Here is a 27,631-nt window from a genome sequence, read left to right as displayed (position 1 = left end):
TTCTTGCACTTCTCTTCCCTGTCTCAGTAATCTCCCTACAGAAGGTCACATAATTCAAATAGCTCTTTCTTCCCTGCAAAGTCTGCTGGTACCAGGTTATAACCTTCGGCTGGTTTGTGCAAGAGGGCCACCTTAGGTCTCCTTCAGGACATTTATCTTGGCGCAGATCTTGAGGGCAGGGCCCAATTTGATGTTCATGGCACTCATAAGATGTTCTTCTTTAAGTAATAAAAGGGCCTGTCCATCAATCTCCTGGGAACGAAACTCTTCTGCAATTTCTTGGCAGCCTAGAAGGCAATGGTGAGACCGTGTATTAGAAACTGCATGGTAGGACAAGAGAGGAGACGAAACAATCCCAAAGACCTTGCCCTAAATTCAGTAATATAAAGGTATGAGATGGTAAGCTTTGAAAGCAAAAATGAAATTAGAGACACTGGTTATCTTAAAAATGAAAAACAAGCCAGATGTGGAACACACCTATAATCCCAGCAACTGAGGAGGCTGAGGCAAGAAGATTAAAAGTTCAAAGTCAGCCTCAGCAACTTGAAAAGACCCTGTCTCAAAAATGAAAAATTGGCTACAGATGTAGCTCAGAGGTAGAGCACCCCTGAGTTCTATCCCCAATACTAAAAAGAATAAAACAACATCAAGAAAGGAATAATAACCTAAATTGTTCAGCCATAGAAGTAACTTCATGTTGGGCATGGTGGCACATGCCTGTAATCCCATCGACTCAGAGGCTAAGGTAGGAGGATCATGAGTTCAAAACCAGTCTTAGAAACTTAATGAGAAACTAAGCAACTTAGCGAGACCCTGTCTCAAAAAATGGAAGGGCTGGGGATGTAGCTCAGTGTTAAAGCCCCTGGGTTGAGTCCCTAGTATCCCACCCCGCTCCCAAAAAAGAACTTACTTCAAACAAGAAGGAAGGCATAGCCCCTGCTCATTTATTTCTAGATGGCTTGGCAACTGCTGGTTATCAATTGAGACATTTACTTTATACAAAAAGTTTTTATTTGAAGTCAGCCAGAGGAAAACTGCAGAGGGCACTGTTTGTCATCATTGGACCAACTGGTAGTACAGTTTGACAAGATAGGGTATATAGGAGGAACACCCAAGTGTGGAGAAAAAGTTTTAGACGTGTTTGATGTAAAGTGAGAGTTCATATAGGTAGTTGTGTATTTGAAGATCAGGTGCTCATGGAAGGATCTGAGCTCTATATAGATTTGGCAGATGTCAGTTATGTATGACAATTTAAATCATGAAAATAGATGATGTCATCTAGTGAGAGTATATAAGAGGAGAGGCCCCAAACCAGCTATCCTTAAGGAAAATAACAGAAGAAAGGGCCTTTTGTGAGAGGAAATAATCAAAGGAGAGTACCCTAATCAAAGAAATACTGCCAAAGGTGAGCAGCAATTCCTGACTTGTGAAATGTGATAAATGTTCTACTCTATGCAATGTTCTGAGAGTAAATGAAATGTCAATGAAAATCCTTTGTAAAATGCAAATGTGTTGAATAAATGAAGTGTCCCCATTGCTCAAAATATTTTAAAAATAAAACCAGAGAGGAAGAGCAATAATATATGCATGTTTTCTTGTATATTGGCAAAAAGATTAAATCAATTAATAATGAGGACAGGATGTTTTTTGTTTGTTTGTTTTATGGAGAACAGTCCTATCTTGAATAAAAATAGGCCAACAATGGTCCCTTAGTTTCTAACCCCATCCTTCTTCACTGAAAAAAGTCTTAGCCAGGCATGGTGGTGCATGCCTATAATCCCAGCTTCCTGGGAGACTGAGGCAGGAGGATCACAAGTTCTAAACAACTTAGTGAAACCCTGTCTCAAAATTAAAAATGAAGGGCTGGGGATGTGGCTCGAGCGGTAGCGCGCTCGCCTCGCATGCGTGCAGCCCGGGTTCGATCCTCAGCACCACATACCAACAAAGATGTTCTGTCCGCCAAGAACTAAAAATAAATATTAAAAATTCTCTCTCTCTCTCCTCTCTCACTCTCTCTTTAAAAAAAAAAAAATTAAAAATTAAAAGAGCTGGGGATATGGATCAGTGGTACAGCACCCCTGGGTTCAATCCCCAGTACCAAAAAAGGGGAAAACCTTATGTATGGTGAGAATTGTAGTTAATCACATCAAAATAATTTTTATCCAAAAATTATTGGTGAGAAATAAAGCTGAATCATAAAAAAACCAAATTGCAAAATTGCTCACACAGTAGAAGACGATATCAACCCAGAAGGAAATTAAGAAACCAAACTGTGGCAAGCAACTTGAATAACTATCAAGGCAGAGTACTATCACATTCAAGCCCATGCTGCTTACAGGTTAGTAATGTTCCCTCATACAAAGGCCCATGTGGAATGATCCAAGAAAAATGAAGACTTTGGTTCTGTTGGAGACCCCTCTGTACCTTGGAGAGAAGCGATAAACTCATACACCTCCTCTACACTCCAACGACTAGGATTGCTGGACAGGAACACAGGGTTGATGCCATGTAATTCTGGTGTGGGGGGAGCTGTAATGGTGTTCCCAAGGTCACGATCTCCATGTCCAGCTCTTACTGACAATGGCCCAGGAGATGTTGGAGAGAGCGCTTCATCATAACTGGAATTATCTGAACCCCGGCTAGAGTCCTCTTGACCCTATAGAAAACATGGCAAAACAGTAAGGTCAGGAATAACAGTGTCATGAGTGCTTCTCTTCCCTCTACCACCACCCTAGCTTAGGCACAGAGGAAAAACTAGTCTTAACGTATGTGAAATAATCTGCACAATATTTGCAAATGCCCAAAGTCTACTCTCAAGTGCCTTTCAAGTATGAACTTCCTTGATTCTCTTCTTGTATTAAAAGAGATCTAGATTGTCTTCACCTAAGTACAGTGTAAGGATTAATAGATATATGTACCAGCAGTGAGGAAAAAGGAGATAAAGGCACTCAGGATCTCAGAATATGAAGTAACACAATCAATAGGAAACCAAAGTTCTGGTCTTGTATCCTTTCACCTGGGCAAAGGATTGCCTTGCAAGGGAAAGAAAAAGGCCTATTTTAGAAATAGTGGCTCAGTAACAACAGCTCACCCGGTGACGCTTGCCCTGGATCTTGGCACGGGCAATGTCAGAGGAGCTGCGGCGGGGTCCACGCCTACGAACACGAGCATAGTTGGCTTCCTGAAACTCTTTCATTTTTTTCCTCTTCAACCGGAACTGATGGCTACAGCTCACATTGTACCTACAAATCAGGGCATATACAGGATGTCAAGGCACTAGAAGAGACTATTTGCTACCCTGCCCCACACAGGAATTGGTACTTTAAGAGCTGATTTGGACAAAGAAATGAAAACAAAAGAGACACAAAGTGTGTGTTCGTCAAAAAAATTAGTAAGAAAAGAAATAACCCAATCAACAAATGGACCAAGGACATGAACAAACACTTCACAGAGGAGGACATACAATCAATCAACAAGTACATGAAAAAATGCTCACCATCTCTAGCAGTCAGGGAAATGCAAATCAAAATCACCCTAAGATACCACCTCACCCCAGTAAGATTGGCAGCCATGATGAAGTCAAACAACAACAAGTGCTGGCGAGGATGTGGGGAAAAGGGTACTCTTGTACACTGCTGGTGGGACTGCAAATGGGTGCGGCCAATTTGGAAAGCAGTATGGAGATTCCTGGGAAAGCTGCGAATGGAACCACCATTTGACCCAGCTATTGCCCTTCTCGGACTATTCCCTGAAGACCTTAAAAGAGCACACTACAGGGATACTGCCACATCAATGTTCATAGCAGCACAATTCACAATTGCTAGACTGTGGAATCAACCCAGATGCCCTTCAATAGATGAATGGATAAAAAGAATGTGGCATTTATACACCATGGAGTATTATGCAGCACTAAAAAATGACAAAATCACGGAATTTGCAGGAAAATGGATGGCACTAGAGCAGATTATGCTTAGTGAAGCTAGCCAATCCCTAAAAAACAAATACCAAATGTCTTCTTTGATATAATGAGAGCAACTAAGAACAGAACAGGGAGGAAGAGCAGGAAGAAAAGATTAACATTAAACAGAGACATGAGGTGGGAGGGAAAGGGAGAAAAAAAGAGAAATCAAATGGAAATGGAGGGAGACCCTCATTGTTATACAAAATTACATATAAGAGGTTATGAGGGGAATGGGATAACAAACATGGAGGGAAATGAATTACAGTAGATGGGGTAGAGAGAGAAGATGGGAGGGGAGGGGAGGGGGGATAGTAGAGGATAGGAAAGGTAGCAGAATACAACAGTCACTAACATGGCAGTATGTAAAAATGTGATGTGTAACCGATGTGATTCTGCAATCTGTATTTGGGGTAAAAATGGGAGTTCATAACCCACTTGATTCTAATGTATGAAATATGATTTGTCAAGAGCTTTGTAATGTTGTGAACAACCAATAAAAAAAAAAAAAACAAAGTGTGTGTTCGCTGTGAGATGACCCTGGGGAAGCAAGGTAACAGTAGATGGAGAAACTAGTGCTCAAGGCAAGGCAGGCAATGCACACAGTACCTCTTTGCACAAGTCATGGAGCAAAACCTCTTAGAGCCACGAAATTGCTCTGCAGGGGCATACTTCCCACAGTACTCGCACTTCAGGAGATTTGCCTTCTTATCTAACTCTGAAAAACAAGGAGAATTAAGATGGGCTTCTGTTGCCCCTAAATCATATTACACCAAGAGTTGGATTCTAATTTTTCCAAAGACCTACACAACCAAACTGAGAATTCCTAAAACCAAACACCATGATGAATTACCCTTCAAGAAGATTATAAAGTCCTCAAAGTCTTCCTTTTTTGTTTTCCAAACTGGGTATTGAGCTCATGGTTATACTAGACTTCACTACATCCCCAGTCCCTTTTATTTTTTATTTTAAGACAGGGTTTCACTAAATTGCCCAGTATGGCCTTGAACTTGTGATCCTTCTGCCTCAGCCTCCCAGGTAGCTGGAATTACAGGTGTGCACTGCAGTATCCACCAGCCCTTAAAGCCTTATTATTTCCATTTTAAGCCTGATTATTTCCATTTTAAATGTCTTACTAATTTTATCCTAATTCAACTCAATTTCAATATGACTCCATTTCTTAATAGGAAAGAGGAACTAATTACTAATGCCTAGGTAGATATCCAATCCCTCTCCCACAAAGATTTCCAAAAGCATGGAGGAAATTTTAAATAAAAGTCCTCACTATAGATTATTAAAATCTAAAATAAGGAGAGCAGGAAGTTGTGAATTTAAATGTCCTATGTGGAAACCAAGGAGAAAAAGGAAAAAAGGGCAGGGGGAGGTACCTCAATAAAATAGAAGAGAGACTAGTAGAGAAAGGGGAACAGGGAGAGGGAGGAGGGGAAGGAAAGAGGAGGTAAAGGGAATAAAACTGACCAAATTATATTGTTATATTGTATGCACATACACATATATAACAAATCCCACTATTATGAATAATAACAATGTACCTATTAAATATATTTTAAAAATAATTTAAATGTCCCTCTTCTTTTTCTTTGTAGTGCTGAAGATCAAACCCAGCTAGGTAATCATTGTACCATAGAATTCCAGCCCCAGCCTATAACATCTTTTGGAAAATATATCCTTATACAGTAAACGATAATTCAACAAGTTACTTTAGCTTGATAAAACACTCCTCACCCTATAACTACTTTTGTGTGATTCTATATACTCTGATATACAATATAGTTTCTGTGTATAGATGGACTTCATCTAATTCCTACTTTAAATAAACAGAAAATTACTATTTTACACTGAGTCCTCAAACATTCCCATGAGCCTCTTTCTCCCAGGTGGGTCTCTAAATAATACTTACCAGCAGAAGGGCTGTCCCCTCCCAAGGGTCCACTTGACTGATTCTCATTCAGTCCGGTTTGAAGGCCAGTCTGTAGTGGCTTCTCAGACTCCTTCAGTAACTGAGAACAACCCACCTGTCCCAGAAAAAAATTTTAATTAAGGTAGCCTAATTCCTTTCTGCCTCTCTACAGTGTTCCCTAACACTTCCTGTCATCATGTCCTTGCATCTCTGAGTTAATGGTCAAGTCTGGCTCAGAGAAAATTCCTTACAATACTGCAATCAAGAATCTTCTACTTTTTTCAGATAAGCTACTAGAGAACAGGTTCCTGGCCTGGTTCCCTCTATCTTATCCTTCCCTTCCTAAGGTACAGGGGACACAAGAAAAATCAGGATACCTGGGTTATAATCCTGGTTCTCTAACTCATATTCTAGAAAAGTTCTCTACTATAATTTTCTTCATTATAAAAACACCTAGTTTACCTATCTAAAAAGTTTTAAAAGGTGATTTTCTTCCTTTTCTTCTCTTCCCAACATTTTTACTGTCTGGTCCACAAACATATGTGCTTTCCTTTCTTCCTTTCCTTCTTTTGCAACTAAATAAACAAAATAAATAAATCATTCTCTAATAATTGATAAATTAACAATTAATAAGTTCTGTACCTTTTTTTTATTTTCTTGGTATTTGGGATTGAACCCAGAGTGCTTTACTACCGAGCCACATCCCCAGCCCTTTTTATTTTTAATTTTGAGACAGCACCAAACTAAGTTGCTTAGGGCCTCACTAAGCTGCTGAAGTTGACCTTGAACCCACAATCCTACTGCCTTGGCTTCCCAAGTAACTAGGATTACAGGCTTGGTGCCCAGTTGCTTTTGTTTTTAGAGGAATTTGAAAACAAAATCAGACCAAATGCCCTCCTGAAGTCCCACCATATGGCCCTGTTCTCACCGGGAAAGGTTCCGCTCCTTCCTGGATAACAAAGCCTTCAATGATGTGGGTGAGAATCTGGGGCTTCACAATGGCCTGTGGGGGTTTGGAGTCTCCCATTTGTCTGGACACCATGGCTAGCGTAGGAGGTGGTGCTGATGGGGCAGGAGTCAAGGCTACCAGTTCATTGCTTGGGGTACTAGCATTCACACTGGCCACAGGTTCAGCTTTCTCTGGAAAACAAACACACGTTAAAGAACAAATATGGGATAATATAATGAATCCACCTATTAGCTGAGCCAGCCTGATTTTCCACAATAAACTATGTTCTCCTTTGATCATTCACCCTCTGATTATATTTATTTTTTAGTTTTTGGCGGACACACATCTTTGTATGTGGTGCTGAGGATCGAACCCAGGCCCCACACATGCCAGGCGAGCGCGCTACTGCTTAAGCCACATCCCCAGCCCCTCTGATTATATTTCTGGATCTACCAAATATTTAGGCCCATTTTCTACTGAACCAGAATTATCTGTAGCTCTTTCAGAATAATTTTCTATTCTTTGTGTGTTCCAATAATAGCATTTTAGAAACCAGTTACCTCCAAGACTACTCTTCTCCTCCATGACTTTTGGGCTCTCTGCTGCTGGAGAAGCCTTAGGGGGAAGTATTGAACCCAAAGTCGAGATATCATCTCTCTCTTCCTCAGACTCAGCTTTGCGTTTCACAGCCAGTGTCTGAGGTTTACCCTGTACAGTAAAGAATGGGGGGGGGAAAAAAAAAAACAAGATTTAGGCATAAAGAATGAAAAGGAATTATAATTACTTCTATACTTTCAGAGAAGACTTTCTGAACTCCCTATCTCCTGCTTCATATACACTAAATTCTTGGTCATCCCTAATCAGTACAACGTCTACATAAGGACAAAACAAAATGCAATACCATTTTAATGCATAGTCATAACTTAGACCACTGTGGCCGAAACAAAAACTGTTTTTCCAAAGATTGTTTTGGTTAAGGCTCTCTTCTTTGCTGTTATCGTTCCTTTAGATATATACAATTTTTTATTCATTTTTTTTAAATTAGAGCTTTATAGTTACACACAGTAGTTGGGTTGATCCCAACAAACTCATACATACATAGAATTTTGATTTTAGTTCATGATCCTTTCCTTTTCTTCCCATCTTCTCTCCCCTCTGCTTTCTCCTTCTTCTACTAGACTTCCTTTGCTCATCTATTTATTCATATTTGATTGGTTCCTTTTACTTATATATAAAAGTGAAATTCCCTATGGAATATTTATATATCTCTGTGGAATATTAATACATGATTTTTAAGAATTCATTCTGCATTGCCTCCCCTCATCTACTCCTCCACACTGCCTCTCAAACTCATTTTTCCACATTACTCATCTTCCCTTTATCTTTATGATATCCTATCCTTCCCTCTAGCTTTCCTTTATTTTACTCTAGCCTCCACATGAGAAAAAACATTCAAGTTGAGTTTCTGAATTTGTCTTATTTCATTTGGCATGATGTTCTCCATTTCTATATATTTACTGGCAAATGCCACTATTTTTTTTTTTTTTTTTTTTATGGCTAAGTGTAACTACATTGTGTGCTCGCGCATTCATATAAATACATATATACACACACACACTATAATTTTTTAAATCCACTCATCTACTGTCAAGCACCTGGGTTGTAGATTCCATAATCTAGCTACTGTGAATTGTGCTGTTATAAACAATGAAGAGACTATATTGCTACAGTATACCAATTTTAGATCTTTTGAAAAAATATCAAGCAATGGGATAGCTAGATTAGTTAGGCTACTTCAATCTAACTTAGTATATATCCCAAACCTCAGAATGATTTACAAGTACAAAGTTCAGATGTTATACATATTAAATCTATGACTCTTATAAAAAGAGCACATAGGGCTGGGGATGTGGCTCAGGCGGTAGCGTGCTCGCCTGGCATGCGTGCGACCCGGGTTCGATCCTCAGCACCACATACCAACAAAGATGTTGTGTCCGCCAAGAACTAAAAGATAAATATTTAAAAAATTCTCTCTCTCTTTCTCTCTCTCTCTTTCTCTCTCTCTCTCTCTCTCCTCTCTCACTCTCTCTTTAAAAAAAAAATTAAAAAAATAAAAAGAGCACATAAACACCAGTACCAAACTTCTCAACACTTCATTCCCCTACTCAATTTGAGTTCTAGTTCCATTCAGTACAGGTCCACTCTCATGGGTAGCAGCATCAGACACCACTCACCGGTAGATGCACAGACTGCATGTAGAAGGCAGCAGGAACCTGGGCTACAACAGGTGAAGAGCTAGTAGCCCCACCCTTAACCACATGTGCTGTCCCCTGCACAGAAGCAAGGGTCATCCCGGGGGCCAACGCAGGAGAACACTCCTGCAGTGCACCAGGAGCCTGGGATGAAGGTGGTGAGGAGGCCAAATGGGCCTGGCCAGGCTGCACTGTACCTGGCATCCCCCGGGAAGTAGGTACAGCAGCTGCCAGCTGTGCCAACCCCAAAGCCTGTGCCTGGGCTGTACCTGGTTGCCGGGTACCCACAACTTGCACGGGGATATGGGGTGGTGGTTGCTGGGTAGCTGACATCTTAGCGGCACTTAACTGAGGAGGTTTAATAGGTGCTACAGGTGGTTTGGACTGGATGGGAATGGGTGGCTTGGGGGTTGGGTCAGGTGGAAGGGACAGGGGTGAAGACTGAAGCATGGGCTGAACTACAAGGGTTTGAGCTTGCTGCTGGGACTGGGACGGTGGGACCTGCTGAGTAGGTGGGACCTGTGGTGGCTGAGGGGCAGTGAGGGTTGTGGCTTGCTGCTGCTGCTGCTGTTGCTGCTGTTGCTGTTGTTGCTGCTGCTGCTGCTGTTGTTGTTGCTGTTGCTGCTGCTGCTGAGCCAACTGGAGGTGTGTAGCTGTGTGAAGTAGCTGGGACTGACGGTGTTGGAACTGTTGCTGGTGATGAATGGCAATCTGCTGTTGGATCACTACCTGCTTCTGCTGGAGGTGGATCTGCTGCTGCTGCTGAATCAGAGAATGGGGCTGGATCTGTGTGTACGTGGCTATAGGAACAAACCCAGAATAGAACAAAGGGGAAAAAAGAACAGAAAATAATAACCCTTCAAAATTAAAAGTAAAATCATTTTCCAAGGCTTACCTAGTTTCAAACTACACTGAATAAAAATCTAGCCTGTACAGAACTTGGACATCACTTCATTCATATTGTTTCCACTAAGTCAAAACATTACTAACCACCTCTAGTGTAGATACCATAGAAAAACTCCCTGGCTCAATCAACATCCTAACTCAGTAATTTCAAACAAACTTATCCTTTTACTCTGTATTCAGGAGTACAGAGGTTGGCTCTTTCTCCATGTGATTAGACTTTGAGTTTTGCAAAGGCTGATTCTATGTTTTATTCACTTTCACACCCCTAAACAGAGTCCAGTGCTGACACACAAAAAATATTCACTGAAAGAATAAATACCAACAAAGTTAGAGACATCAATATCTTTTCATCAATGTCTCAGTTTTCAAAAATTCATCAGGTTAGGTTACCATCTAAGAACTCTGAGGAGTCAGTAGCTGCAGGCTCAGACTTTTACAATCTCCAACCTTCCATATTTTACCAGACTGTCCAGAGAACACATAAAGTATGTATAAAACATGTAATGAGAGCACTGTGGAAATATAAGTGCTATAGTATTCTGTCGGGCACACCTATAATACCAGTTACTTGGGAGGCTGAGGCTGGAGGATCACAAGTTCAAGGCCAGACTGGACAGTTTTGCAAGACTCTGTCTCAAAAATAAAAAATAAAAAGGGTTGGGGATGTAGCTCAGTGGTAGAGCATCCCAAGTTCTATCCTCAGTACCTCAAAAAAACCACAAATGCTACAGTATTTAAATACCTAGTTATTAGTAATGTCTAATTAACTCATTAAATTTTTGTGACCAAATTATTCAAACATACCAATGACTAAGGTATTAGAAACAAAGAAAGCAGAAAAAAATTAACATTACCAAGGAAGCTACATCTAACTATATTTTATCCACTATATCTTATCTGAAAGGAAGTGTAAACTACTTACAGCTATTATTATTATGTATTCCTTTTTATCCTCATCACTGATACAGATGATCACAATTTGACTATATTAAATCATGGTTCTATTTGATAATCTTAAGTGTTCTAAAACATTTATATTATTTTGTTTTGGGGGTTTTTGGGTTTTTTTTGTTTGTTTGTTTGTTTGTTTGTTTGTTTGTTTTTGGTACTGGGTATTTAACCCAGGGGTAGCCCTTTTTATTTTTTATTTTGAGTAAGGGTCTCACTAAGGTGCTTAGATCCTTGTTGAGTTCCTGAGGCTAGCCTTGAACTTGTGATCCTTCTGCTTCAGCTCCAGAGTCACTGGGATTACGGGCATGAGCCAACCATGCCTGGCTAAAGTATTTATATTATATCTGTCCTACATTGGACCAACTAACTACCATTAAACAGAATTAATATCCTATACTAAACTGTAAGTAACATGAGGACACAGAATCTGCTTTAGAAAGATGTATCAGCACCTCCTAGGACACAGTAGGCAATTCAGTAAGAACTGGGTTCATGAATAAGTAGAATGAGTAAACTACAGAACTCAGGGGCCTATGAAAGTAAACAAGAGTAACTTAAAACCTGATTGTTGCCTGGAAGATACAGATAAGACCTTTATCTGTTAACTATTTTCCTGTCCCTGAACTAATACACTCAAGGCTGATGTAATTCTCTTTCCTTCCACTACTCCAGGGACAAGCGAAAAACGGGGCAAAGAAAGGTAATTTGAAAGATTTCAAATAAGTTCTGAGAGATTTATGATATTATGTGAGGTGATAACATACCTGAGCTAATGAGGGTCTGGCTGGGCGCAGGTGTAGCTGTCCGTGTCAAGTTCATGCCCACATTCTGTTGACCACTCCCATCAGCATCTGCTTTCTTGGCTGCTGCACTTTCTGCCTCTGTCTGGCTGCCCTGGCTCACAGTCACCGTTTGGGCAGCAGGTAAGGGCTGAACCACTCCTGTGCCCTTCCTGGGACAGCTTCCACCACCCATTCCTGAAGAAGGCAACTGACCCAAACCCCCTGGAGCTTGGCCACCTCCACCTGGACCCATTGGCCCTGAGAGGCTGTTTCCACTGCCTCCACCAGCTTGACTGAGGTTGAGAGATTGGCCTGAGGCCCCTGGAGAAGGCTGTGCCACAGCTAGGGCCTGGCTAGAGGCCTGAGAAAGGCTAGAGACAGGGGAGGTTCCAGGAGGTATGGCCTTCTGAGTGGAACCTTGCATTTGGGGTCCTTGAGCTGAGGCCTGTTGATTCCTCACTGCCAAGTTCTGCACCTGAAAAATATTTAAAAGACAGATTTCTCTGATTGATTAAAAAACAGCAGAGAGCTATAGTGTCTTATTCATAGCCTACCTCAACTTGTACCCCCACCTCCAACATATATTAAAGGCCTTCTAGTCTCCCAAGGAGGAACTTTGTAGATACATCTGATTTTTTAGCCTCCTCCATTCACTATTAAGACTATCATCAAATGTTATCATTTATTCCTAGAAAATCTCTTTGATTTTCCCTTTCCTCTCCATTCATTCATTCATTCAGCAGTTACTACACAGCTACACTTCAAATACTACACTAAATACTGATAATGAAGGTACAAAAGACACAGTCTTTACTCCTAATAAAAACTTTCTAATAAAGAAAATTATGTAATAATACGCACAGATATAAATAAAGTTCTATGGAAATACAGAGGAGGAAAATCAAGTCACATTAGGGAGATCAAAATGACTTCCTAAAATGAGTGATATATTATCTAAGACTGTAGGTCATAGTGAAGATGGTAATGTGAAGAAATAGCTAAGAGCATTTGCAAGGACACAAACCCACAAAAGAGCACTGTACTTTCAGAAATTATAATTATTTCAGGCTGGGGATATAACTCAGTTGGTAGGGCTTGCCTTGCATGCACAAGGTCCTGAGTTCAACCCCCAGCACCAAAAAGAAAAGAAAAAGAAATTATAACTATTTCATTATGTTTGGATTGAGTTGCAGGAAGTAGAAAGAAAGAAACAAGGAAGGTAGGTTGAGGCTGGAAGCTAAAAATGTACTAGATTATTAAGGGCCTATTATGTTAAGGATAATCTGAACTTCACTTTAGACAGCAAATTTATGTCTTATTCATTATATAGTGCCAGCACCTATGCAGCAGCTAGCACATAGTGCTCTATGAATGAGAGAAGAAATTATGACTCCCTAACTGATTATAGGAAGCCACTGAAAACACTAATCAGCACAAACATTACCAAGGGCTGGGGTCTAGTTTAGTGCACATGCACATACACACCCTGAAATCTAGAATTCCACAAGGGAAATTCCTACCATATACAACAGGATGCGTGTACAGGAATTATCACACCATCACTGTTGAGATTAACAAAAGCCTACAAACAACCCAAACTTCCATTTATAGGAGAAAAAGAAGCCAGGCATGGTGGCACATACCTGTAATCCCGGCAACTTTGGAGGCTGAGGCAAGTTCAGCAAGTTCAAAACCAGCCTCAGCAACTTAGCAAGGCCCTACTCAACTAAGTGAGACCCCATCTCAAAATTTAAAAAGTAAAAAGGGACAGGGATGTGGCTCAGTGATTAAGCACCTCTGGGTTCAATTCCCAGTTCCAAATGAAAAACAAAAAGAGAAGATGAATAAAAAAAGAAGAAAAAATGAAACAACTGTATATTCATACTATATTATATAGAAATTAAAATTAACCAACAATGGCTACAAAACAAATAGAACTTGAAAATATGCTATTAAGAAAGCATTCTCAGTCAAGATACTCTTTTGCCTACATGATCAATAAAAGTAATCGGAAAATAAGTTAAAAAAAACATTCTTGGGCTGGGGATGTGGCTCAAGCGGTGGCACGCTCGCCTGGCATGCGTGTGGCCTGGGTTCGATCCTCAGCACCACATACAAACAAGGATGTTGTGTCCGCCGAAAACTGAAAAATAAATATTCAAATTCTCTCTCTCTCTCTCTCTCTCTCTCTCTCTCTCCCCCCCCTCTCTCCCTCTCTCTCTAAAAAAAAAACATTCTCAGTCCAGGTGCAGTGGTGTGAACCTGTGATCCCAGCCACTGGTAGACTGAGGCAAGAGGATCTCTTGATCCCAGGAGTCCAAGGATAGTCTAGGTAACATAGAAACACACCACCACAAAGAAAAGTGTTCTCTGCCCAGCACAGTGGTGCACACCTGTAATCCCAGTGATTCAGGAGGCTGAAGCAAGAGGATCACAAATTTAAGGCCAGCTTTAGCAATTTAGCAAGACACTGTCTCAAAATAAAATTTAAAAAGCTAAGGATGTAGTTCAGTGATACAGAACCCCTGGGTTCAATCCAGTACCACCACCAAAAAAAAAAAAAAAAAAAAGTATTCTCACAAATAAAGATCATATACAAGTGCCTCATAAATTTAAACAAAAATTGTGTGTGTATGTGTGTATATGTGTGTGTGTGTGTGTGTGTGTGTGTGTGTGTGTGTGTGAGAGAGAGAGAGAGAAAGAGAGAGAGAAGGGTGAGGGTCTGGGATTTCCTTCAAATTAATCCACAAGCAGAGGACCTAAATAGAATGGCAAAGTGCCAATAATTTTTGTCTGAAAATTTTTCATGATCAAAAGTACTTCTTGGGCTGGGGATGTGGCTCAAGCGGTAGCGCGCTCGACTGGCATGCGTGCGGCCCGGGTTCGATCCTCAGCACCACATACCAACAAAGATGTTGTGTCCGCCAAGAACTAAAAAATAAATATTAAAAAAAAAAAATTTCTCTCTCTCTCTCTCTCTCTCTCTCTCCCCCCCCCCCCCCACTCTCTCTTTAAAAAAAAAGTACTTCTTTTTCTTGGTACTGGGGATTGAACTCAGGGGTGCTTTACCAATAAGCTATATCCCCAACCCTTTTTGTTTTTCCTATTTTGAGACAAAGTCTCATTAAGTTGCTTAGGGCCTTACTAATTCGCTGAGGCTGTCCACAAACCTGTGATCCTCCTGCCTCAGCCTCCAAGATGACATTTTTAGAAATATACAGAGATGCAATAAGACTATATAAAAGGGACCCAAAGGAAGAATGAACCTAGGAATCAGAATGATTATTATCATGGGTAGGGGTAGGCAGTGTATGGAAGTAGGAACTGCTTATTACACTTTTATTTTTTGTGGTGCTGAGGATCGACTCAAGGCCTTACACATGCTAGACCAACAACATTTTACCAGCAAATTATACTCCTAGTCCACTTATTATTTTGTTAAGAAATTACTGAGTAAATAAATAAAAGTGGACCAATGAGGACTATTGTAGTCAAGCACTATGAATTATCTAATTCTGTGTATCGCAGGAACAATTCTTTTTTTAATTTGTAACAATATGTTTTCTTATTTCAAAACAGTGATAGTAACATGGAAGAGGATCACAAGAAGACAAGCCTGAAGTCAAGAAGGCCATTTAGGAAACTGATACAGTATGTCAGGTAAAAAATAAGAACCTGAATTCAGGTAGAAGCAGCAAAAGGGAGAATCTAGCTTTGGAAAGAAATTTACAAGAACCTTCAGGGCTGAAAAAACAAACACAACAATAACAAAACAAGAACATCAAGACCGGGCACTAGGGCACATAATATCTGGCAATTATGCCATTTTTAAAATCAGCTTCTTTCTCACAATGGCTATTTCCAACTTTGCTACTCTCCCTATACCTTAGAACCACTTTCTCAGTCAGGCATGGTGGCACACACCTGTAATTTCAGGCTGAGGCAGGAGGATTAAAAGAAGCCAGCCTCAGCAACTTAACAATTATATTTTATTTATTTATTTATTTTTTTAAAGAGAGAGAGAGAGAGAGAGAGAGAGAGAGAGAGAGAGAGAGAGAATTTTTAATATTTATTTTTTAGTTCTCGGCGGACACAACATCTTTGTTGGTATGTGGTGCTGAGGATCGAACCCGGGCCGCACTCACGCCAGGCGAGCGCGCTACCGCTTGAGCCACATCCCCAGCCCTTATATTTTATTTATTTCAAAATTTTAAAAAAGGCAGGAGGGACACTGGGTGCAGTGGCACATGCCTGTAATCCCAGCAGCTTGGGAAGCTGAGCCAGGAAGATCATGGGTTCAAAGGCAGCCTCAGCAACTTGGCGAGGCACTAAGCAACTCAGCAAGACCCTGTCTCCAAATAAAAATATGACCCTGTCTCCAAATAAAAATATAAAAGAGGGGTGGGGATGTGGTTCAGTAGTTAAGCACCCCTGGGCTCAATCCCTGGTACAAAAAAAGAAAGAACCACTTTCTCTTCTTACTCTTCACCTCTGCAGAGAACATAAAAACCATTATATGAACACTACCTCATCACAGTTTTACCACCCAATATATACATTTACCAGCATGTATCTCCTTCCTTTCCCCTTCTCTCCTTCCTCCTATCAAAGGGCAATCCTTCTCTATGCTCTGGGTCCATCTATTCCTGTCTTCTCAGCAAGTTTATCACAGAAATTATCTCGTCTCTTCAACCTCCCCTTCTCTATCAGCCCCTCGAATCTCTGAACAAGACATTACCTTTCCCCAGTTGTGTCCTCCTTCCCCAACAATGCTAAATTCTTGTGTACCTTAACTGTACTCAATCCCACTATCCACTCATTCTTCAAATTCATACAATTTTGGATTCAACCCCCCTCCAACTCTACTGAAGCAGCTGTCCCTCCGCATAAATAAATCCATCCGTCTTCTCATATTCAAAAGAGTTGAGCACTCCCCTACACATATATTTCCATCTTGTATCATCTTATTCCCTTTTCTTCATGACACTAAGGAGTCCAGATTTTCCTATCCGTCATTCCTGTTTCTCTATATCAGCCCATTCCTCTCTAACCAACCTTGAACTGCTTTAGTAAGGGTTCATCCTAACCCTCAGGGCTCCCTATCCCATGTTCTTCTCTTTAATCCATACCATCTCCCTAAGAAATTGTAAACATTACCTTGGCTGCAATTATTATCTATATGTCTACTCCTTTCACATATCTACTTCAGACCCAGACCTCTGAATTTAAGAACCATATATTGCTGTCTCAATATCTCTTCACGTAGCTCACATTCACCTCAAGTCTTCATGTCCAAACCTAAACTTCACTCTAAATCCAGTTCTCCAATGTCCATATTACGAACATTATCAACAGCCATCCATCTGACTGCTAGACAAGAGCTTGGAGCCAACATCTCCCTCAATTTCCCTGTCTACTGAAACAGTTCACCTTCTTTTATGACTCTTCTAAGTTATTCTCAAATCTATACATTTCTGTTCTACTCCATTGTTACACACCTAATCCAAACACCATCTATCTCCTAAACTGTTCTAACACTGTTATTCTCCCTATTCACACACCATTTTATTTAGTGTCCACAGAGGAGTACACACGGTTTTTCAAAAAAGACCTCTCCCCATTACTTCCATGTTTTAAATCTTTCTACAGCTTCCTATTACCCTTTACAAAAAGCTCAAAAGCCTAATTACAGCCACCAAGGCCCTGCAAGATGAGGTTCCTCCCACTTGTCTAGCCCCCTTTGCCAAATGTTAGCAAAACAAGCCTTCTTTTGATTCTTCAAATAAACCAAGTTCCTTCCCTCCTCAGGACCTTTAGACATAACATTCTCCTGGCCTTCAACACTCTCCCACATCCATACCTGGCAAACTTCAATAGTCTCTAATTTAAATGTTACCTCTTTGATTTCTATCCCCCATCCCTTATTCTGAGAGCACCCTGTACTTTGCAGTAAAGCAATTATGACACCATTCACTAAATGGTGTTTAACATCTACTGCTTTGATGGCTATAATTTCCATAAACATAGTGATCATGACTTTGCTGGGCCTCCAAGGCTAAGAATGTGTGATATGTCAACAACAGTTAACACTCTTAAATATTATGTCCAGGCACTGTTCAAGCAGTTGAACACATCAACTCAATTTGTCCTTCATACACACTATCAGGCAGGTATATTATAATACCTAGTTTATAGATAAAGAAACCATAGCAGAAAGATGCCAGGTCACTTGCCCATGGGCACAGTAAGTAATGGAGCTAGAATCTGATCCAAACAACAGAGCACATTGTAACCACTACCATCTGTCCCTCAACATATTGATACCCCAGGATTTGATGAATGAATGAACTGGTAAATGAAAAAACTGGACATGGAAGGAGGACAGCCTTATTCTTGGCTCCCACTGTTATTAGCAAAATCTGAAACAAAGACTATATAACTAGCTGACCAAGGTCTTCAAGCAGGTTTCCTAGTGTCTTTTATCCAGGCACATGCTTTGTTCCTCAATAATTTTTTTCTTTCTCTTCTTTTCCAATACTGGGGATTGAACTCTAGGCCTCATACATTCTAGGCAAATGTTCTACCACTGAGCTATATCCCTAGTCCTTTTTATTTCTTATTTTGAGACAGGGTTTCACTAAATTGCTCAGGCTAGTCTCAAATTTGTGATCTTCCTGCCTCGGCCTCCTGAGTAGCTGTGATTACAAATGTGTAACACCACATCTGGCCTCAATTATTCTTCTTAAAGAACTTTCTTATCCTGTAATCTGCTGTAAAATATCACTAATGGTCCCTACAGCCTATGAAGTTGACTACAATCTTCTATTCTTGGATTTTAGGTTGCTCATTAGCACTGACTATTTCTACCACAGGTCTATTATCTCTCCTTTATCCTCATCTCTACCCTTCCACATACTCTCATATTTACACATATGACCTATACCCTAACACTTGGTGCTCTCTCTCGTTTTCTCCTCATTCCAAATCAAATCCTACCCAGCCTTTTTAAAGTAACTCAGCTATCCTGCAACCAAGTCTTCACTATAAACTTGTGGTACACTCAAAGTTAATACCATTTACCTGAGTGCTTTTGTTCTCCAACCTCTTTGAAGACTTGACATATGCCTTTTTGATCCTCCAAAATTTCTAATACATATTTGAGTGTATCAATAAAAAGGGCTCAATATTACTTACTGATAGACTAAAAGAATGAAATAATCATTATCAAATCCTACTTTGATAATGTATCCAATAAGCTAAAAAAATAAAATATATGTATTTTGGAAATAAGTCATAGAGAGTAATGGTAAAGAAGACTTTTATTAGAGAAAAAAATGAACAGAAGATTAAAAGTTGAGAATGACAGTAAGAGACATGAGCAGAAGACATGATCGAAAGTTCAAATATTCCTTCAGCAACTCAGCCAGGTCTGCTTCTCGTGTAACAACAGAATTCCCTCAACCATTCCTTATCTTCAGGAGACATTATTATGGGAAAGAATTAAGACTGAATAAAACTGAACCACCAAGGACTACAAGTACAGTCTGGAAATTTATCCTGTATTCAAAGTAAGACTCGCCAGATCCACAGAGCTCTTTTCAGACAATTCTATCCTTTCTAAATCAAGTCAACCCAAAAGCTTTAAAGAATTCACATTTTATAGGGATTAATGAAAGGGAAAACAACACACAAAAAAATAAGAGTTCTGAAAAGCAATAATGGGGCAGAGGGTGGTCCCTAGTCTAGGCCATTCTCTTCATCCTTCCCAGAGCCCATCCACTGTAAAGTGGTTGCCACTGACCTGATCTGCATCTGCATGAACTCCAGGAGACTGAGCGGATGGCACCTCCTGCTGGACTGCAGCCACTGCCCCATTAGGCATCAGGATGAGTTGGGAGGCTAGAGGCACATTCCGGCCCAGGGTCCGGTTTACCTGCAATAGGTTTCCCAGCTGTGGCTGGCAAGGAGAGGAGGAAGAAGAAGAGCAAAGAAGAAAAGAGTAGACAGAAGAAATAGAAGGGAAGGACCACAAGAAAAAATAAACAGCAGATATTAAATAGCTAAGCCCTGTCCCTTTCCACACCAACCCAGGAATCTCTTATTCTCCATATGTACGTATGTGTGTGTGTGTGTGTGTGTGTGTGTGTGTGTGTGTGTATATGTAAAATAAATCATCCAGGAAAAAAAAAACCTAGAATGTACAGAAAACTATGGATTGATAACAAAGACTCAAACATCAAAGAAGCTGAAACAAGGGTCTTAGAATGAGTTAGTAGATAAGCTGAAAGACAACCCTTAACAATTTGTATACTTAAATCACAGGTTTAAAAGTTAGACTACATCTAACACTAATTTAGCCAAATATTAGTTCAGAATCTCAATATAATCTGCAGGCTACCTGTGAATACTGAGCATCATCACTTCAAGGGTAAATTAAGACATGGGAAGTAGATCAACTTGTCTCAAAACATCTGGGTAACCAAAGTTACATAAAAGTTTTCAGGTTGAGGATGTAGCTCAGTGGTCAGGTGCTTGTCTAGCATCGTAAGATTCTGGTGTTGATCCCCAGCACCACAAAACAACAAATAAATACATAAACAAATAAATAAAATTGCTCTTACTCAAGTCCTTAGCATGGAAAGTATAAATAGGAACTTATGTCCCCAAGACAATGGTTACTATGTCTACAGCTTACCCGCAGATACATCTGGGCCTGGGACTGGTTGAGGGGTGGGGAAGTAGTATTCCCCAGCAGCACGGATTGAGTCAAGGTGGTGGCACTGGGAGAGCTCACACTCTGTGATCGGCTAATAAGCTGGGCAGCTGACGTGGTGGCCAGATTAATCTGCATGACACAAAGGAATCCAGACTAAGGATTTGGGAGAAGTAAAAGGAAAGTTACATGATTGACAAATTTAGAGTGACCCAGTCAGTAAATGAATATCTCACTCTCAAGGAGTCAGAGGGAAATGCATAATAACTTCCTATCCAAAACTGTTATCCTGGCTACCTTAGTATAACCAAAGTCAAAAATAAAATAAAGATGGGTCTGGTGGCACACGCCTGTAATCCCAGTGACTCAGGACCTGCCGAAGAAGGACCGAAAGTTCAAGGTCAGCCTCATCAACTTAGTTAGGCCTAAGCAAGTCGAATCTCAAAATAAAGAACGAGGAATGTAACTGAGCATCAATGGGTTCAATTCACAGTACAAATAAAATAGATCAATCCTGACCACTTTGTAACTCAGCATCAATGGGTTCAATCCACAGTACCAATAAATTGATAGATAGATAGATAGATAGATAGATAGATAGAAAGATAGATAGATAGATCCTAACCACTTGTGTTAATACTTGAGAAGGCAAAAATATGCAATGGCACCAGGCATGGTGGCACACACCTGTAATCCCAGCAACTCAAAAGGCTGAGAAAGAGAATCTCAAGATTGAGGCCAGCTTTGGCAAGTTAGTGAGACTCTGCCTCACCAAAAAAAAAAAAAAAAAAAAACACAAAGGATTAAAATAGGCTGTGCATGTAGTTCAGTGGTAGAGCACCCTGGGTTTAATCCCCAGGACCCCAACACACAAAAAGGTAATAAAATAATAATGAAATGAAACATATTTCATTTCTTTCTAACAGAGCCCCTTTCCTTTATCTTCTTTTCTTCATCAGTGTTTTCTTTTTCCTTCCTTAGTTTCCTTGTTAAAGATTCCTGTACACATGCAAGCTGGTTATCTTCCCTTTTAGTACTAATATGTTCTGTATTAGAATAGTAAATATCCACTTGATGGCTCAATAAACACCCTCAAATCAACTATGCTAAGTAGTTTAACCCAGGGACAAGGGCTCAGTGAGAGAGGCAGTACTCACTGAGGCCTGAGTGGTGGTAGTCTGCTGCTGTGCAGTGCTGGTGTTTGGGGAGCTGGCTTGCCGACTAGCAGCAATCGTGGCCTATTAAAGTGGAAGGGAAACAAGAAATAGTACAGACAATGAAAAAGATGTTCTCAGTCTTACAGTAATAAATCACAGACATAAAATATATAGAGATTTCAGGTAATAACAGAGTATGGGAAAGTATATTCACTAACCCAACAACCCTCACATAACCCTCCTGGAGCAGCAGGCAACCTGTCTTCTTGTTCCCACTTTCTTTTAGGTGGATAAAAAACTTTTAGACAGGTCACATCATGAGTCAATAATAAATACAAGGTATAGGTGTCCAATACTAATATAATGTGAGCCACGTATATAATTGTCTACTATGTACAATTTTTCAAAAAGTAAAAAAAAGCAAGGGACATTAACTTCACTAACTTATTTTCCCCAATATATCTAAAATATTATCATTTCAACGTGTAATTAGTATTAAAATATTACTGAGATATTTTACATTCTTTTTGTCATTCTATGTCTTCAAAGTCGAAAATCTTAGACCTCATCTTAATTTGGACTAAAGACATTTCAAGCATTCAGAACAGGTCTAGAACATAGCCATTCTACCTCTAAAAGGTGATTCCTCCCCAGTTCTTACTGCAACCGCAGCAACTAAGATGTATCGTGCTCCTATAAAAGCACAGGAAGCAAAGGAGACTTTGCCCCTAGTCTGGCTTAGTGAGGATGCAATATTCCCCAAAAGTCCCCTACCCACCCATGGTGCCTATCCCCTCCCTCTTGGGTCAGCTGGCTGCTGACCTCTCACCTGCTGGACGGCAGCCAAGCTATGCAGCTGGGCATTACTGAGCTGCTGCTGGAGCATGAACTGGTGGAAATACTGAGCTGCATTGGGCTGCCGCTGCAATGCCTGCAGAGCCTAGGAGAAGACACGATGCAACAGTTAGAACAAATCACTCCTTAACTCCTGTTCTACTCAAATCATTGTACTAGTGTGAAAGATAGCCATGGGAAGGAGAAAAACCAAAGAAAAGGGAGATTAGGCTAAATCATCTGATTTATCCATTTTTATATTAAAACTAGCAAGTCTATGTAGATCTCCAAAAACTGGAGAAACAACTAATTCTATGGTCTACCCTCATATATAAAGAAAAGAGTACATTTCATATGAATTCGTATGTCCAATGTGAGACCTAGAAATATATGATGTATCAAGGACTAACAGGTTGAAAATAAACAGAATATCAATTAACATAAAGAAAAGAAGAAAATAAGCCAGGTGCAGTGGCACATGCCTGTAATCCTAGAGACTCGGGAGACTGAGGCAGGAGGATAGAAAGTTCAAGGTCAGCCTCAGCAACTTAGTAAATAAAAATAAAAAATAAAAAGGGCTGGGGATGTAGCTTATGGTAATTCCTAATACCAAAAGAAAAAAGAAGAAAGTGAAAGTCCATATTCTAGGCATATAGTAAAGGGTAAAGAGCCATTAGGGGTTAGAAATAATAGAATATTAATTAGTGGCTTCTGAAAGATTCTATCAGGTAAAATTTTCAATTGACAATTTCAAATACCAACAATATGATATTAAGGATGTTTATGAAAATGTTATTGGTAGTTCAGTTTTTGTGTTAACTAGATTTTACTGCAATCTTATTCTTTAATAATTAGAACATTCTGCCAGGAATGGAGGTACACATCTGTAAATGGGAGGTTGAGACAGGGGGATAGTAAGTTGGGGACTAGCCTGGACAACTTAGCAAGACCCTAACTTAAAATAGAAAGTAAAATAAGAAAGAGAGAGAGAAAGAAAAGGTCTGGGGCTGTATTGTAGCCCTGGGTTCAACTGCCAGTACCCTCTCAAATTTTAATAATAATAATTACAACTATTCTAATTACATTCATAGTTATTGTAGCAAGAAAAATCTTTTAAGTAAAAGGCCTCAATCCCCAATAGAATTTTAAAATTTTTAAATTGAAATTTGTTATTTATCTAAAAATAAATCTTTAAAGAGGTCCACGAGGGCTAGGGCTATGGCTCAGTGGTAGCACACTTGCCTGGCACATGTAAGACACTGGGTTCGATTCTCAGGACCACATATAAATAAATCAAGGTCTATCAACAACTAAAATATATTTATATATATATATATATATATATATATATATATATATGTATATTTTTTTTATTATTAAAAATAAGAGAGAGAGAGCGAGGTCCATGACACCTCTCCATTCTTCAGGGTAATTTACAAGAACAGTCAAAGGTAAAATCCTGTCAATCCATGAAAAGAAATAGTTAGTTTGAATCTAGCTAGATGGCTGAATACTAGTTTAAAAAAAAAAAAAATCCTTAGTTGAAAAACTGAATTTCTCTCTCTGTCCCAACTTTTCTCAGAGCTGGAAGAAGCTTTAGTCATCACCTAATCCAACTGACTCCCTCCAACTTGCTTAAAAGAAACTAAAAACAATTACCTTTCAGCATCTTTGCCTACACCAGCCCATATTCACAGATCCTAGCCCCTCAGACTTCAGCCTCACCTGCACTGCTTGCCGTTCATACAGGGACATTTGAGCTATCTGGGGCCGAGAGCTGCCCCCTGAGCTGGAACTCCCATTGGTGGAGCTGGAGTTCTGCTCGCTCTCAGTCTCCATGATAGTGTTCCAGGGTCCCCAAGGGTGGTGGTCTGAGCCAAGACCTAGATGGAAGGAGTAAAGGATTAAAATTTACACCTTGATAATGAAGTTTTTTTTCATGTTATTATTCAAGACCACAGTAAATTCATAAGTTATCTAAAAATCTTTCTTTTAGAGAAAACTCTAAAATTCCCCAATCTACAATACAATCTCAACAGCCCCACCCCACCACCTTTTTAAGCTATTAATTGTCTCAAAGGAAATAATCTTTGCATGCTTGTCATTAAATAAAATCACCAGAGAGCAACATGGTACTCAGAAATGGTAAAGCCACTTAACACCAGCTTCACACTTTTTAAGTTTAAAATCTCCCCAGACTTGCTGTTGTCTTATTTTTATCTTCACCTACATCATTGTCATCTTAGCAATGGTCATCATTTACAGTAAAGCTTCTAGCTGCCTTCTTTCACTGGGTTAGATGCTTGATCTGTATTATATCTCACGGTGCTATAAAGTAAAATATTATTGTCCCTGTTTTATAATTGTCAATATAAAGTTTTTCTGAGTATCAAATCTTTACATTAGGGGCTGGAGATATGGCTCAAGTAGTAGCACGCTTGCCTAGCATGCACGAGACACTGGGTTCGATCCTCAGCACCACATAAAAATAAAATAAAGATATTGTGTCCATCTAAAGCTAAAAAATAAATATTTTAAAAAATCTTTACATTAGTACATATCTTCTTCTAGTCAAAAAATCTGTGATTAAAGCAGTACCATTCACTGAGTATGAGCAATCATTATCCTCATGTCAAGGAGGAGGGCCTGAAGATGTTAAATGGATCATGGAAGGGTATAAAACTTGGAAGCAGAAGAGTTAGCCCTCAGTCTATAAAGCACAAATTGTTACTTGGCTTCAGTCCATACTACTAATAACATCACCTCAAACCATGTCATTTTTCCTCCTTACATACCTCAGTTTCTGGATTTGTAAAGGTTTCACACTGATTGAACTATGTCATCTTAACAGGTTAAACATTAAATATATAACAATGAAAATCTTCAAAAAAAGTAATATTCACCTTTTAGTTTTTACCAAAGTGTCAGAATTTAGCCTCTCAGAACTACACTAAATTTGCAAAACCCATATGTAAATACTACTGAGAACCAAGCAAAGAGACAGGAGATGAAAAGAAATATTCTTCCAAAGCAGCACTAAATGACAACATGGATTGCTGCTCATTCTTATTTTTCTTCCTGTTTTAAACTTGCACACTTTATTCTCTACTTTTGAGGCACTAAGCCACTAGATGTATCAGGTCACCAAAGCACTATTTGGTTTAGGCATGCAAACATCAAACCAGAATTTCTACTAAGGGCTGTCAGCAGTTTTATTAGGGCAAACAGGTTTATCTTAGAAATTGCATCCAAAACAAACAAACAAGCAAAGAAAATAAAATTAAACCAGCTGGCCTTGGCAATAAAATTATGATTTTTCCTTACTCCATTCCCAATGTCATCCAATCACATCATTATTCCCCAAGAATACCCATCTCTTCTGTTTCCTTTAGAAATAGCAAATATCACTGCAAACATGGATATAACCCAAAAAGTACAAAGGAGAAATCATATCAGCTTCAACTCCAGTCTACCTTCTCCCCACATCTTTTGCCAAAATATCAAAGCACTAAACAGATACAGACCCATGAATCCTCATTATCAGCATGTGAAGAAAAAAAGTGGGTAAGGATTAGAGGCAGCATGGCATAGTTGTATAGAATTTTTTGGACTTAGTTCACTGGACTGAGATACATAAGACCCCAAATTAGCTATAGATGGGACAATTCCTATGCTTGTATAAAAATGCTCAATAACTCATTTCCCCCAAAATGGAAGTCTTATTAATATTTTTTTTTCAGACTGTGAAACAGAAATAAAGGGGCCAACTTAAAAGTCTTTCTATGGGGGGAAAACTCATCAAATGGATCCTGGGCACATAAATCTATGATCAATGTTGTGACTGCAAGATTAAATACAGAAAGTGAAGACAACAAACAGTATGGGAGGCGCAATGAACTGAAAATTTCGGAATTAAACCGAATGGGGGGGGGGGGGGGCTGACTTTAGAGTAGCTAAGCCCTGGTCAGGGTGTGCATGTGTTCAGCTGGGTAGGCGCACAGACCTACCGAAGCTAGAAAAGGAAACTGAGGTAGACCTGGTACTGGGCTTAATTGGTTCAGGAATTGGAGGAAGTCAATTATCTCTAAGCATAAAACTCTATCTTGCAGAAAGAATGGAGCATGAGAAGGGAGGTGAGAGAGGGAGGGTGGTTCAGGGAAGACTGTGCCAAAGAAATGGAAGTAATCTACGGAATAAGGATAACAGACGCCCAGGAGTTCTTGCTTTATACAGAACCTTAATGAAAATGCCGGTCCAAAGAGAAATCAAATACACCGAGGGAAGGGAGCAAATACAGTGCCAGCAGTGAACAGATTTAAGTGAGCAGGGGCAGGCAGGAGGGACACAAAAGTCAAGGAATTGGAGACTGAGGAACCCAGCGGACCATGAAAAGCAGGGAGGTAACTAGAAAACATGCTCGCATGGAAGGACCAAAGTCAGAGAGGGTAAAAATGAATGGGAAAATGAGCAGTCAGAGGCAACAGGGGTGACGGACAGACAGCACTAAGCACAGCGGAATGAATAGCAATTATACTTGGACAGGCAGAGCCAAAAGACCGTAGAGCTAAGCGCTGGAGGTAGGCAGGGAAAGCAACTGGGGGAGGTACCTGGGGCGTTACACAGACGGAGGTGGCTGAAGAAACATCCCCGCGCAGCCAAGCCCCCAGAGGTCCTGCCCCTCCCCGGCCCGCGGTCGCCCGGTTACCTTCGCGCCGGGCTGCGTACCCGAGTCCTCGCGGGGGGCGTCCACCTCATGTGCCGGGGTCCCCAGTCGCCAGGCTGGGCGGGGGGCTTGCTCGGCCTCCGCGGCGGGCTCCCCTCGCCTCCTCCCCTTCCTGGAGGGGCGGGGGCGCCGAGGGCGGGGTGGGAGGTGCCCTGTGCGGCCGCCGCTCCCCGCCCCTCCCGCCGCTCCGGGTGCCGGCCCGGCCGCGGCTCTGCCAGGCCTGGGGGCTCGCTCGGGGCCTGTCACTTCCTGCCGGGCCGAGAGGGTGGGGGATGCAGGCCGGGGGCTGCGGGCCGGGCTGGAGGAGGGGGCTGGTGGGGAGGTGCTTCCGGGGCAGCCGGACCCCTCCCCCGACCCTCCCCCTCCCCTCGGCGCCCTCCGCCCCCCTCCCGCGCGTCCCTCGTTTCCTGCCGGCGCCCGTTGCCATGACGACGCCGCTCCCGGGCCTCTGCGCTCTAGGCCCCGAGGTTTTTTCCTCTCTCGCT

The 27,631-nt window shown here is 40.6% G+C and overlaps 1 protein-coding gene across 2 annotated transcripts; it reads right to left on the bottom strand.

The window, feature by feature from the left end:
• Positions 1 to 107: 107 nt before the first annotated feature.
• Positions 108 to 27,631, bottom strand: PHC1 (polyhomeotic homolog 1). 2 transcript variants are annotated; one of them, XM_081310382.1, is made up of 15 exons: positions 27,149 to 27,631; positions 24,149 to 24,306; positions 22,419 to 22,529; positions 21,590 to 21,670; positions 20,415 to 20,564; positions 19,521 to 19,676; positions 11,702 to 12,194; positions 9,063 to 9,880; positions 7,389 to 7,536; positions 6,808 to 7,019; positions 5,880 to 5,994; positions 4,568 to 4,676; positions 3,092 to 3,242; positions 2,425 to 2,656; positions 108 to 287 (listed from the first exon to the last, which is right to left on the bottom strand). In XM_081310382.1, exons 2-15 carry the CDS (start codon positions 24,260 to 24,262, stop codon positions 133 to 135), a joined length of 3,045 nt encoding a protein of 1,014 aa, XP_081166508.1. In that variant the 5' UTR covers positions 24,263 to 24,306; positions 27,149 to 27,631; the 3' UTR covers positions 108 to 132. The 2 variants fall into 2 exon arrangements, with proteins under 2 accessions (XP_081166508.1, XP_081166507.1); XM_081310381.1 differs by having other exon boundaries at positions 27,129 to 27,291.

The sequence above is a fragment of the Spermophilus citellus genome (genome assembly GCF_964194105.1).
Source record: "Spermophilus citellus genome assembly, chromosome: 10".
Classification (NCBI taxonomy): domain Eukaryota; kingdom Metazoa; phylum Chordata; class Mammalia; order Rodentia; family Sciuridae; genus Spermophilus; species Spermophilus citellus.
This window is presented reverse-complemented; position numbering and strand designations above follow the sequence as displayed.

Bases quoted from the DNA above. Each gene is read 5' to 3' on its own strand.
- PHC1 (XM_081310382.1), bottom strand. From the start codon at position 24,262: ATGGAGACTGAGAGCGAGCAGAACTCCAGCTCCACCAATGGGAGTTCC. The intron at 22,530-24,148 runs GTGAGGCTGAAG...GTCTTCTCCTAG, and splicing joins ATGAACGGCAAGCAGTGCAG to GCTCTGCAGGCATTGCAGCG. The intron at 7,020-7,388 runs GTAACTGGTTTC...TTTGTTTTCCAG, and splicing joins GGAGAAGAGTAGTCTTGGAG to AGAAAGCTGAACCTGTGGCC.